At 39.1% G+C, this 14,402-nt stretch overlaps 1 protein-coding gene across 2 annotated transcripts in view; it reads right to left on the bottom strand.

Annotated features, from left to right (window-relative positions):
* The window catches only part of LEPR (leptin receptor), an 82,436-nt gene that overhangs the window by 41,995 nt on the left and 26,039 nt on the right, over positions 1 to 14,402 (bottom strand). For both annotated transcript variants that reach the window (XM_072997758.2, XM_072997759.2), the window contains exons 5-6: positions 10,641 to 10,846; positions 155 to 300 (exon numbers count right to left, since the gene is read on the bottom strand). In XM_072997758.2, the coding sequence (XP_072853859.2) occupies positions 155 to 300; positions 10,641 to 10,846 (352 nt within the window). The remainder of the gene's footprint in view (positions 1 to 154; positions 301 to 10,640; positions 10,847 to 14,402) is intronic.

Raw genomic sequence — 14,402 nt, 5'->3', positions numbered from 1 at the left:
CATAAACATGCATTGTAATGCCATTTCCCCCCAGATTTTCACATTAATTAATGTTCATGAATATTTAAAGATGTTCCAGAGGGAATTTAAATGCTTCTTAGACCTTTTAAATTAAATTAAATTAAAAACAATGAAACACCAAGAAAGGCCTCACCTGGAAGATATTTTTAGTTGAATTTGCAAAATATTTCACTTCATACTGAAGTGGATATAATTTTGAGGTTGGGCTAGACCAAGATATCTTTAACTGTCCTATGTCTGTAATTTCTACTTGCAGACAGGATGGAGGCTCAGGTTTTACTGTAAAACATCACAAACAACAATGTAATTTAAGCATATTAATTACTGTCAATAAACATAGCCATTGAAACTTGCATTTTTAGTTTTATGCTGGTCTTATGGAATATTTCTACATGTGCATGTATATAAATATTGTAAACACAAAAGCACATATAGTGTTTTAAAACAGCTTGCATATCTTCAACACCCTATTAGGACTGTCATTAAGTCAAAAGCTATTGGTCTTACAGAATTTATATACCCATATTTTTCGCTCCATAAGACGCACCTTTCCATAAGACGCACCAATTTTATAGGAGAAGAAAACAGGAAAATATAATCTGTTTTCTTCGCTCCATAAGACGCACAGACTTTCCACCCCCCTGTTTTGTGGGAAAAAAGTGCGTCTTATGGTGCAAAAAATACGGTATTTTCTACAAATATTTATATAAACACCTCTATGAAAGCTACAAATAGTATCTTTCTTCCTAATATTAAGCATAACACTTTCTACATATTAATGCTTAAACAAATTGTGATTGTGGAGAAAGTTTATTTTGTTTCCAAAACAAGCAAAATAACAATTAAAAATCTCACATCAACATGTGAAAGCATGAAAGCCTATTAGGACTAGAGTGATTTCTATGACGTCATTTTTTTTCCTGGAACCTATGTTTGAGTTTATGGGTGAGTTTGAACATGTTTATGAGTAAACTGGTGAGAAAGGCCAGATTATTCAAAAACATGTTTGAACTTGATTCTGGGTTGCAGAGAAAATGTGAATTTTCATAGAAATCCTCCCCTAATTATGAATATCTGCAACAACATAAGAAACATTTAGAAATGTTATATACATGATATGAACCACTTTAGGAGACTCATGTTCTCATAATGTTACTGTTTCTCTATGCCCAATATGGCCAGTCAAGGAAGAATGCCAATACACTGAATCTGAGCCTTCAAACACATAAAGGCCAGAATCATGTTGAGAAAGTTATGACTGTACAACAGGGGTTATGTGCCATGTTGTTGCCTTTTTGGAGGAACTGAAAGCATCCTAAATCACTACGCCCACAGGTTCCAGGGATCTCCAGGGACCCTTTCCTCCTGGGGAAACCTTTGAGAGATGCAGAACGGAAAGAACTTATTTAAGGCCTCCAAATTGCCACTGCTGGTCCCATTGCTACAATTTTTCAAGTATTAAAGAGTTCCCCCTCCCATTCTGTGGCTCCCAAAGCTTTCTCCAGGGCAAAGGGATCCCTTGGATATCTCCAGAATCTGAGAAGGGAGGAATAGGAAGCTTTTAATTCCCCAGAAATAGTCACAGCTGTTGATATCACAGTTGCACTGTCATAACTTGCACAAAAGGATTCACTGTGTTGAATATGTCTAAGTATCTTTTTGCAGTTTCAGTTATTTCAGGACTACTACATTTCCAAATTTTGCTACTTTGAACATTTATCCATAATACTCTTCTTCCCCCCTCACATATCCATAAACATAAAACAAGTAAAAATATTTGTGATGCATGCAACTATTGAAAACAATATTTTGACATAGTAATAAGGTAGCACAATTAAATGTTTATCAATATTTATAGTAAACACTTGTAAATAGGAATTCCTCATTTATTTCAGATTGAATAAGTGCCATTAATATATAAGACTGTTATTTTAACTACCTCAGATTGCTGAGGTAGTTAAAATCACACAGTGATTCACACAGTGAATCCTTTTGTGCAAGTTGCTGTAAGTTGAAGTGACTTACAATAAAATTAAACAATATACATTAATAAATACAAGAGATCAAACAATCCAACAATAATCTTAGAAAACTAAAGAGTGAAGAATGTCAGCACAACATTTACATTACATGGAACTCACAGTACAACTGTCTACTCAGAAGTATGTGGCCAATATTTTCTCGTGGAGCTCCACTGATGCAGTGAAAATCACTGACAATGTCAGATTACCATTAATTAAAGAGCTTCTTTTTCAGTTTTGAAATACATGCAACTTTATTTCATTTTGTGTGAGTTGCACACAGGCACAACAAGAAAGAAACCTTTTAATCAGTGGCAATCTGCCACTCCTGGCAATATTACTCCTGTTACTCTGACAGAACTTCTTACAAAAGAATTCTGGTCACAGAGTGCAGTGGGACATATAGTATTTTCCACGAGAGGTACATAGAGTTGCAGCCATGTAGACAGAGGGAATATTCATCTGAAGGGCCAAACTATATGTTTTATGTGCAACTGCAATTATTTTTCTTTTGAACTGTCACTAATAATCAAGAGGTTGAAACAAGAGAACCTGAGGAAAGTGGGTTTAACTTTTTCCACCCACTATGAATGAAAAATGACTCGCTCGCAGTACCCCTCAGGTGTAATTAAGAGTAAATAAGGAATCTGACTCATCCCATCACTGGAGAATGAAGTTCCCCACTGCTCAGACCACAGACCATCAGTGTGATCATGCACGTAACCTTGGTCCTTGGGAACAAAATTTCACAAATATGACTTTCTAAAGAAAATTTCTAGAGGAACTCACATTTGGACTGACTTGCAGATACAATTATATATGTACTTACAAAAAAGTAAACCTCATTAGGTTCAGTGAAACTTATCATAAGTGAATATAGGCATGACAACTTAACTGGATTTAGTCAGCAAGCCTATAATGCATGCAGAAGTCTATTTTTCCGGTAATCAAAGCAATTATTTGCACACAAATAAAGCAAGACAATTTTGCAAGGAAAACCAACTGCATTGAGAGGTTATGGGCCTGCCAGACATGGCTTATATTGTGAGAGCAACATGCTTTTTTCATGGTATTTTATAGGGGTCCAGACAATACAATCTTCTGTTTGTAGCTGTCTCGTGTTTTCCCAGCATTTCTTCCATCTTTTTAATTACTGGAAACTAGGGAAGGGGTGCATCATTGCACACTAAACGTGCAGCTGGAAAAAAAATGAGCAACTGCAGAAAACTACAATTAAAAAGTGACAGCTGTACCTCTCAAAAATGAGGAGGAATATGTTATTATTTATTTATTATTTTGAATTCCATACCACTCATCAGTGCAAACATTATCTGGGCGCTTCACAATCCATCAAAACATAATTACAATCATACAATCAAGTAGGAAAATGCAACAATTACAATGAAAACTCTGTCTCTAACCAAATCAATAAAGCCTGCATTTAAATATAAAACAAATTTGAACATCCAAGATCAATTAGTAAGATTGATAGTAAAAGGTAACTTTATACAGTTAACTTTTAATTAACTTCCAGAAAATTGAGAGGGGTGGTGCCTAATGAACCTCTGTAGGAAGCTTATTCCAGGAAGAAGAAGCCACCCAAGAAAGCATTGTTCAGTAAAAAATTGCAAGTCTGGATTCCAGTCAGCCAGTGGGGGCATATTATTATGGAGGCACAGATGAAGTTTTCTGTTTCCACATAAAGCAAAAAGCTACATCTTTGCTTTTCAGCAAAACACCTGCAGTTATGAGTCACTTGGTGCCAAGACTCTGGGGTCAAGAAACAAGAATACAGATGAGGACTGTAGTGATGTTCTTGAGATCTGCAGGGAGGGTACAGAATAGTTTGGTAATGCTGATGAAGAGATCATCAATGCTGAATCTTTCTTTGAAGAAGTTGCTTTGATATCCACTCACTTCAGTACAGTCTGCATATCCTGATGTTGTTGATAGCTATGTCTCTGCTCTCTTCATAATTAGTATTACTCATTCCAGTTGCCGAGCTTTATTCCTGTCCATTTAAGTACTCTGATATAGAGCCTCTATTCACTCACCCCTCCTGCCAAGGTAAGGTTTCTCTGAAATACCACTTAGTTTAGACCTAATTTCCATTGTCCTCCTTGGCCTCTCCAGAACAGTGATGGTATCCACTTGAAAAAGCTACTGGCATCTGACAATGTCTGCCAGAAAAGCCATAGCTTTCAGTTTTTCCTTCTGTCAACATGGTAAATAAAAATCTCTTGCTGCTGTCCACTGATGATCATTCAAAGTGCTTAATGACAATCAAGAACAATGAATTGTATTCAGGAGGCAGAAAAAATACAGTGGCTAAAATCCTTTTGCTTAGTATAGCCAGCTACACTAGAGTAGCCCCACTGAGTCACTGAAGTTTGCCAACTCATCCACAAATCCCATTGATTTAAGTGAGGCTATTCCAGTTGCAACTTACTTTAGCACAGTAAAGAAATCAATGGAACTTATGGAAGACTTGAATCAGCAGTTCCCCTTCAATGGGCCTACTCTATTGCAATTTACTCTGCTAAGCAATAAGAGTTCAGCCAGTTTGAAATATCTCAGAGCTGGCAGGCAGCAAAAGAAACGCCGTTTATTTGTTACAGCCAGTTCCCTCCATCCTTGTGTGAAGGAGAAAACTGAACCTAAATTCTGAAGAGCATGGCCCTAACTCTATCACACATCTTCTATGCCATATTGGACTTCTATATGGAGCACAAGCTCTTGATGAATGCAATGTTTGTAAAGCATCTCACATGTATTTGTCAAACAAGTACGGTAATCTTATGTTCTCCCCAGTGACAACTGGTGCTCCATCAGTCAAAATGGAAAAAGTGCTGTGCAACAACAGTGTCTACAGTGATCCTTCAGCCCTTCTCAGCTACAGACATAAGACCTTGTAACCTACAGAACATCAGCTCTTACTTTATGCGCCCAAGAAATATTGCTTTTCTACTTCAGATTTTATACCTGTTTGGCCAATGTATACATTTTGTCTATTCAAGTTCTGTCCACCAGTTCCCAGAGTACAGTGATAGGGCTAGTTTCTACAGATGCTCCTGCTCATTCGCCACTGGAGGAAATCCTGTTAACTATTTGGACTTACAATGAAAATCACGTGAAGCCCTGACTGGCAGCTTTAGTCAACTGAAAAAGAAGGCTTGGTAAAATGACTTGCAATATAACACCTGCAGAAAAGAACTATTCCCTCACAGTGAGTTTTTTACATGTCTGTAGACATGAGGCATTAGACTTCTAGCCTTGTCAGCCAACTTTTCTGATATTTTACAGTGTTACTGGCCTTAAACAGCTTCCTTCACAGAGAGAAAGGAGATCTATGATTTCTATGTGATAGATCATCACAGTTCAGCATAGTATCTGGTCATTAAATTATCATTTAAAAGGTTCTTTTCAACATATCCCTTTTTTTACTCGCATTTTTGAAATTTTCAAGATCTTTACATCATGATATGCTTCACGTAGAGTTGTCCTTTGCAACCAAAGCATTTTAGAACTTTTCTCTTCCTTTCGAAACTTAAAACTTGCTGGCCCTGCTTACTACAGGTAATCACCTCCTTCTGACTTGTCAGTAAAATTAGACAATTGTGTTAGTTTTATTATTGTGTTAAAAGTTCTACCTCAAAGTAGCAGTGGAGTAGAGTGTCTGTGATGGGGATGCTGATGCCAGCATGTCAATTATGCATCGTACTTAATGGCTCCTGCTTGGACAATAAAGGGGGGGGGCTCAACAAAGTACTTTTTGGTAGTGTTTTGTGAGTTAGAAACATAACCCATCTATTACCTGTGCAATCCCAGGATTAAACTTAACTTGCATGCTTTGGTTTCCATTTCATAAGTGATCTGTTGCTGCTATCCCTCACAAATTTGTTGAGATTAAACCCATACTTTCATGTGTTGTGATCATCATTTTTGGCAAGTGATTTTCCATTAGCAAGTTCCCTCGGTTTCATTTTCAGTCTCTTATTCACCATCAGTTTTAATAATGGAAAAATTTCTGCATCTCAGAAAAAAGCACTTCTGTTCTGTGTACTAATTAGTGCTACCTTTTATCCCTTAGCTTCAGCTCTAGTGATACTTTGGCTCTATTTGCCCCACCAGCCTCAGTAAGCACAAGCTGCAACTCAGATACCTTAGTTCAGAGGTCTGGTTTGTGGCCTGAGCCAGACTAGGCCGCAGAGACAGACCTCCCTCCACCCCCGCATGCACTCTCCCTGCACAGCCTGTTTGCACCTGTGCATGAGGGCGCCCGAACAAGTGCTGCGCTGCCCTTTGTACATGTGCTCAAGTGTGCCCATACAAGTCCCCCCACTCCTTTGTGCATGTGAGTGTGCAGGGGGCTGCCCCCGCCTTCGCCAGCCAGTTTGGCTAAAAAGGTTGGGGACCGCTGCCTTAGTTAACTGGATGAAGAACTGCGATCCAAAAACATTTGGTTTATCTAAGGTTGGGAACCACTGCTCTAGAATGAAGCTTACCACTGTCTCTTCCACTGTGAGTACAGGAGTGCCTACTTCCCACCCCATCTGTTGCTGGTTTCTCTCCATGTGTGACATGTTTGCAGATAAATTCCTGTAGGTTCTCCATGTGAGCAAAAAATCCACCCCTGATTTTCCATGGGTTTTATTGATGTGGAGAGGCTATCTGTGAGCTAGAACCTCTCTTTGCCAGACACATTGCTCTCCAGATCGAGAAAACAAGAGAGGAGAGGGGCAAGATTCGGTGTTCCACTATGTATAAGCAAAGAAAAGTTAACATTTAGATGTCTGAAATTCAACATGATGCTAGGGTTGTTGTCACACAACAAAACAAACTATTCATAGAGTATGAGTGGAAGAAAACATTTCCAGGTGCACAGTGCTTTAGGAATCTCAGTCTGTATTTCTGAAAGTAACCTTACATTCACCTAATGCCATCTTTCAGTTCTCGTAGCTAGATAGTACAGTTTTAAAACAGCAGAACACTCAGTTACATGATTCAAAAGAATCACTATCCCATTATTTCTGTAATTCCATCATCTTTCAGTGGCATTAACCTAACTTGAACCCAACATGAAATATTCATTCTAAATAAAGAAAAATTGATTATTGAAAAATTCTTTTTGTTAATGCAAGAATGTTACTGCACTAAACAGTTCAGAAAATGGCCAAATGTTTATCAGGGATTATTTACTTGGCCAGAATGCTGCAAAAACATTAATTGCATCTGCCATCTGATTGAACCCCATCTGATTATCACTATGTGACAGGATAAAGCAGTAGCAGTAAAGTTTCATCTTTATGAATGCTAAAATTCTAATTTTAATGGAATAAGTATCATACACATAAAGCTATAAGTATATAAGAGTTTCCTTGAGCTCCAGAACTTTACAAAGCTTCTCTGGCTTGAATGAATATTGACAGTTGTGCTAAGCTTGAAGAAGTGGGATTTTCTCCACAAAAGCTTGCAATTTGTTTGATATTTAGTGGTCCAATAAAATATATCACCTGCTCTTATATATTTGTAATCTTGAGGACCACGTGGTCTTTTCCTTGTGCTTTCTGGACTTCAGCATGATACAGAGTGAGATTAGATTTCATTTGATATATTTTTATTTTTGGCATGTCATCCTAGAATCTAAGAGTTTATTAGATAGCATTCTTATCTTTTGTTTTTTGAATCTAAATTATGCTGGTATTTTAAGTACTAAACAAATATCCCCATGAAGTGAGTCAAACTGAAAAAATATGACTGGTCCAAGTTAAGGGTTGAGTGCAAAGTTGAACCAAGTGTTCTGGAATCTTATCTATAGGAAATAACATCTTCGTACTTCTCCAACAGAGCATCTAATGAGCAGAACAGCTACTATACTGATTCTCAATTTTCAAGCAGTAAGCAGGCACAATGCAGCCAAAGTGAATCATTTTTACATTTCACTGATTTCAGATACAAAAACCCTGGGTAAGAATGTCATACAAAATGAAATGTCAGTTGTGTGTATAAGTCCAACATGAATATTTTAGCAACTGTTATATAATTAAGATGGATGTTTTCCCATCAAAACAGAAGGCCCATTCTCAACTGTACACCAGCAGCCCAGGTGACATCATTAGGCAAGCAATGTTCTTTGTGCGAAGAGTGGGAAAAGTTATTTTTAGACAATTCCCAGAACACTCCACCAGCATGAGCCAATGAGAGAGTACTAAAAACTTAAAGGAACTTTTAAAATTACCTTTGTCTTGTAGAAGGAGAGGGATGAGCCCTCCGCCAAAGTAACCACATTAGTAAAGAGATCATCTGAATTATCACGGAAAGTTTTTTTCACATAGCTTTAAGTATACAGTAGTTGGAAGCCTGTACAATTCATGCTTCCACTGGCAATCATGTGATGAATATATCTGAAGCCCAACTCCCAAACAATAACAATCTTTGCGTCTAATGGTTGCTCTTTTAGAAATTACTGTTGGTTACATCCAAACACACACTTTTGACTACCAGAAGAGAATGAGATTGTGGATAAAACTGGAGAGTTGGAGAAATGACCTCTTTCTATTTTTCCAACAGAGTGTCCAATGAGCAGAACTCTGCTCAGGGCAAGTCACTGCTTCCACATTATGAATAAACTTTTAGAAGAATATAAAATCTGGAGAGTCTACAACTCTGAAATTACTTTGTATAATATCCTGCAATAAACCTGAATAAATTCAGATTACTGTATATTTCCGTGTATAAGACAATATTTTTCCTAAAATAGTTAGAGGAAAAATTGAGGGTCATCTTATACATGGAACTAAGCTGAACCACTGGCAGGCAGATCCCTCTCTGTGAGCATGCAAGCCATGCCGATGCTGCTGCCCATGCCAGCCTGGTGCAGAGCATGGCACCGCTTGCTGCCAGGGCTCAGCTCAAGCCACCACCTTGTCCCCTGCCCAAAGGGAGCCCACGGGTGGCACTGGAGGAGGCAATTGGATGGGGGCGGCAGCAGCAGCAGGAGGCATAGGCGAAAGATGAGCTGTGCTCAGCTGCCCCTTGCAGCTGCCCGTAGATTGAGGTTGCCCGATTGCCTCCTCCTGTGCCGCTCGCAGGCTTCCTTCAGGCAGGGGACAAGGTGGCAGCGTAGGGATTTATGCCAGGACTCGTGCACCACTTTTGGTAGCAGCGACGATGCTTCAGGCTCTCCATGGTGCTCCCACCACACTTGCCCTGCCACTGCCTGATGAGGAAGAGGTTGTGGAGGCACCGAAGCAGGTGCCTGCTGCTTGGCAGAAAGTGACTCAGGAGAAACAGCTTTGTTTCCCCCCATGGTAACACCCCCTCTCTGCCGGCATCATGAGGGAAACTGCTTGTTTACACGCAGCTTTCTGCCTCCTTCCTTGCCACTCTTGGGTCTCCTTCTTCGCTATTTTGCTGTTCTCGGCACGGGTCTGTTGCAGGTTTGAGGGAACCCTTGAAAACGTTCCATCCTTCTTTTCCTCATCACTGGTACTGAAGTGATGAGGAGAAAGCTGAGGGAGCCCATGAGTGGCGCTGGAGGAGGCGATCAGGCAGCCACAGTCAATGGGCAGCCATGAGGGGTGGCCGAGTGCAGCTCCTCCTACACCTCCTCCTCCTCCTCCTGCCGCTGCCCAGTCGCCTCCTCCAGTGCCACTGCCAGGGCTCAGTTCAAGCTCATGATGCCGCCTTGTCCTCTGCCTGAAGGGAGTCCATGAGTGGCACTGGAGGAGGCGATTGAGTGGCAGTGGCAGGAGGAGGCGGAGGTGGATACATTACTAAAAGTCTTGTTAAACTCATAAAGCCGAGTTATTGATTAAAATTGGCATTGCCTGAGTTATTTATTTATTTATTTATTTATTTATTTTATTTCTATCCCGCCTATCTGGACATATTAGCCCACTCTAGGCGGCTTACAATAAAAGAAACAATATAATTTTAAAACATTGCACCTAGACTAAGATAGAAATCAAAGAAAGATATAAGAAAAGAAAAATCGTCAGGAGTTTTCTGTTGGGAAAGCCTGCCTATACATCAATGTTTTTAGTTGTTTCTTAAAAATGTCCAGCGAGGGAGCCACGCGAATCTCAGGAGGTAAGTTGTTCCAGAGACGAGGAGCCACCGCCGAGAAGGCCCGATTTCTGGTCTTCTCCTTCCGGGCCTCTCTCGGCGTTAGGCTCCTCAGCCTCACCTCCTGGCTCGCACGAGTGACACGGGTAGATCTTGGTGGGAGAAGGCGTTCCACCAAGTATCGAGGTCCTAAACCGTTTAGGGCTTTATAGGTAAGCATCAACACTTTGAAGTCGATGTTATGACTAAGCATAGAACCTTAAGCCTTTTAAGGAATGTATTTATCACTAAACTGGATGATAGTTTATGTTTTGGTATCTCAAGTGTGGTTTGGTGTTCAAAAACGAGCTTTTAATCACCTATATTTCATACAGTTCCAGGTTATGTGTTTGGGTTTTGTTTTGAGAGCTGGCACTTTGCATGAAAAACATGCGTTTTGATCCTGATAGAATTGTTCTCAATGATCTGAAACCTTTCTCAAAATCTTTTTTTATACATATTCTATGATCCCGCCAAGATGTTGAAACTTACCGATATCAATAGGCTTAACTGACATTAATGGTGACTGCAGCAGTACTGTGCTATTTGTGATCTCGAGCCACATAATATAAATATGGTTGAGTTTTGTTGAAGGTATTTGACATGCATATTGATGGTCTTTTACAGCATTACACTGAGTGATTGTAGAATTGTCCTTTAGTGAACTTGCAGAGGTCCCTTCCAGTGATACATCTGTTCTGAAGTGCAAAAGAAAATGAAATTCATCAGTTGTTGTTTTTGTTGTTTAAATGGCACATCTGGAGTTTTTCATTAGAAGATATTTCTGAACAGCTACATTACATCCAGAAAAGGAGGAATAGAGAAAGAGAGAGCAGAGACAACAGATAGAGAAGGGCTACACTGAAAATCCTTGTGTAGCAGTTTTACCTGTACAAAAACAATATGGAAATGTTGTGCCTAGATATACTATTGAAACACAAAGATGAGAAACCAGTTAATGTGGTGGAAGCAGAACATTTTCTTTTATTTGCTTTTAGTTGATTTTATTTTTGATGACAGCAGTCTTAAAATATTTAAAGGACTGTCACATGGAAGATGGAGTGAGCTCCATTTCTGCACATCCAGAGAGCAGGACCCAAAGCAGTGGTTTTATATTACAGGAAAAGAAGTTCCTTTTGCTTTAATATAAATGCTTGAACATTTGGAAGAACTTCCTAACAGTGAGAACTGTCTGTCAATGAAACAGACTGCCTCAGAGCGTAGTGGCATCTCCAGGACTGGAGGCCAGGGATACTTTAAGCAGACTTTTCTGCTTTGCTAGGGGATTAATAACTTCTCCAGCCCTAGTCTTCTATGATTCCGTGCATTAAAATGCAACCTTTTCTGAGTGACTTTCCACATAGTTTTGAAACTGGAAACTCTAGAGAATTGTCACCTTACTTTGTGTAAGTATTGATGACCTTTCTGAAAGAAAGCATCCTTTTTTGCTCCTCTTAAAAAGAATTGAAATACTAAGGAATGTTAAGCTTGATGCTGTAGATCAAGAACACATTTTACTCAGGAAAATGTGCTTTGAAAAGCAATTATGAAAAAAGTCCTGTTGAAATTGTGACATGATCATCTTAGAGAGGAATTGGAATCATTTGCACAATGTTACCATTTTCTAACTTTTTAAAAGAAACAAAGCCTTCTTGTTTTAAAATGTCTACAACTTGTTAACAAAGTTGCAAGAAATGCTTGTGATGGGGGAAGCAAAGATAACACATGAAAGAACTTGACATCACAAATTCTGGTCAAAAGGTGACCACATCCACCTTTGGCTGCAATACTTTGCCATCCTATTTGGTAATAAACCTTAATGAATTGAATGGGTCATATTTCTGAGCAGATACAGAACTGTAATGTCATCATTCATGTAAATAATTCAAAAAAAATTATTTTCATGTGCAGTCTGAACATTACACACACACACACACACACACACATACAAACATTAGTTTGAATAGATTATGCAGCAGGGTAAGGAAAAATGGTAGCACCACATTGAAGATATCAATAGCTCTGAAGAGCTTCCCCTGCCACTCTTTAAAGGTTACATCTGTTTTCAAGAAACGTGTAGGTAGAATATTATAAGACAACAAATGTGCATGTTCCAAAACAAAATTTTTAAAAAGTACTAGTTTGCCTCATATATTCATGCTGTTGACTGTTGTCTTTCAAAATATAGTTCTGGATATTTTTAAACAATTTGCTTCCCCACTTCCATGAAGAAAATAAATATATCTCATTAGACCCTGTCAGTGTTCCTATTGCTTTGGACTAGAGAATGGAAAGTATTTATTTTCTGGCTTTCTAGTATTCTGTTTTGTTCTTCATAAGAAACTCAAGCCCAGAATATCTTCTTTGGCTGACCTCTCTTAAACAATTCCTGATTTGTTACTGGAAAGCTCAACTAATATGAAACAAAAATATTTCTGAAATATGTAGAATTGAACCAAGAATTTCAAAATGGAAAGCAGAAACAGAATTAGAAGAAGTCTATGCAATGAAGACAATCTACTGAAAACCAATTCTTAATTTTCAACACAGTCACACAAACATAGCATCAACTTGCCATGAGATCAGGGTGGGCAAAGTTTAACTCTGGGCCTGCTTATGCCTCTAAGGCTTTTTTGTTGCAGCCCCCAGCCCTCTCTTCAATCCCTATTATGAGGAAACAAAAGACGAATAACTGCTCCTGGAAGTATCACCTTTAACATCATTTGCAGGCTTAGTTTCAATGGGTTTTGTTTTGGTTCTGTTGTTGTTCTTGTTTATGTTTTTTGGGAGGCTTTTGTGTTGGCAGAAAAAAACATTTCTGGCAGTCCACGTGGCCCTTATGGGTGGAAACTTGGCCCCTGGAGCCACCAAAATTGTCCACATCTTCCTTAGAGTGACCACCATTTAGAGAACTGTTGATTAGGTCCACACACAAAACAGAGCTTTTTAACTTGCTTCAGAAACAACTATCTACCTCCACTGCACAATATATGTATATGTAGCTTTGTAGTAGATACTGCACATACGTACAATGCAATCTTGTACATTCTATGCATATGTATTCAGAAGTAACTGACCACTGCACTGAGTGGGGTTTCCTCTTGTGTAAGTGTGCATACAATTATCACTTTAATTACTGTGGCCAGGATCCAGAAAAGCTGTCGAGGTTCTTGTTCTCTTTGCTCTAGCAGTTCCCATGGTCAAGAGAACAACACTGCTTTTCATAATGATCACTGAGTTGAGGCTTTGGCTGTGACAACTACCATAATTATAGATAATCTCAACGTTTACTTTTCTCTCTCTCTCTCTCTTGCATACATGGAAAGATTCTTTGAGTACAAAAGAACTCTGACTATTCTGAAATTTATATTAAAAGATTCAAATGCTGAACAGGACTACCTATGAACATAAGAGTCCAATTGCATCACATTAAAGGTATTGAGCCATCTTGTCTAGAATTGTTAACCACAGTCATCTATGCTTCAGGAAGTTCACAAACAGTACATGAATGCAATAACTCACAGTTATTTCTGAGTAACAAATAGTAAGACAGGGACTGCCCTTGTTCTGCAGGCTGTATATAGGCATCAAGAATTGTAGCCACTGAAAGCGTTACTGAAGGATTTGCCTATTCTTTTCAATACTCTTTCTGAATGAATTGCCTCCATGTATATTCCTTAGTGAGCTCCCGTCGCTTGTCCCAGCTCCTGCCAACCTAGCAGTTCGAATGCATGTAAATGTGAGTAGATAAATAGGTACCACCATGGTGGGAAGATAATGGCATTCCATGTCTAGTCATGCTGGCCACGTGACATGGAAACTGTCTACAGACAAACGCTGGCTCTACGGCTTGGAGATGGGGATGAGCGCTGTGCCCTAGAGTCAGACACGACTGGACTAACTATCAAGGGGAACCTTTAACCTTTAAATATATTCCTTAGAAGCAATATGTTGCATTCTGCCCTAATCTATGATGGCTACAAAAGTTGTGGTTTGTAGAGAATGATAGAAACAGCTGAGATAGTTCTTCTGGTTTAAGCACAGATGTTGCAGTAGGTCACCAGGACTCAACTACTAAACAGGGACTCCAGAGAGTGCAACTTGGAGAGATGATGTCCACCTCTTGGACCCTCAATTGTGGGATTCCTAAGGGGTTAATCATCTCTCTGTTGCTAACTAATATCTATATCAGCGATATCTAAGTCCTCACAATTCAAGGAGCTGACACAACGGTATGGATGTGAAAAAAGAAGA

This window comes from Pogona vitticeps, chromosome 4, assembly GCF_051106095.1.
Source record: "Pogona vitticeps strain Pit_001003342236 chromosome 4, PviZW2.1, whole genome shotgun sequence".
Lineage (NCBI taxonomy): Eukaryota > Metazoa > Chordata > Lepidosauria > Squamata > Agamidae > Pogona > Pogona vitticeps.
Note: the sequence above shows the minus strand (reverse complement) of the source record. Positions and strands in the feature narration are given on the sequence as shown.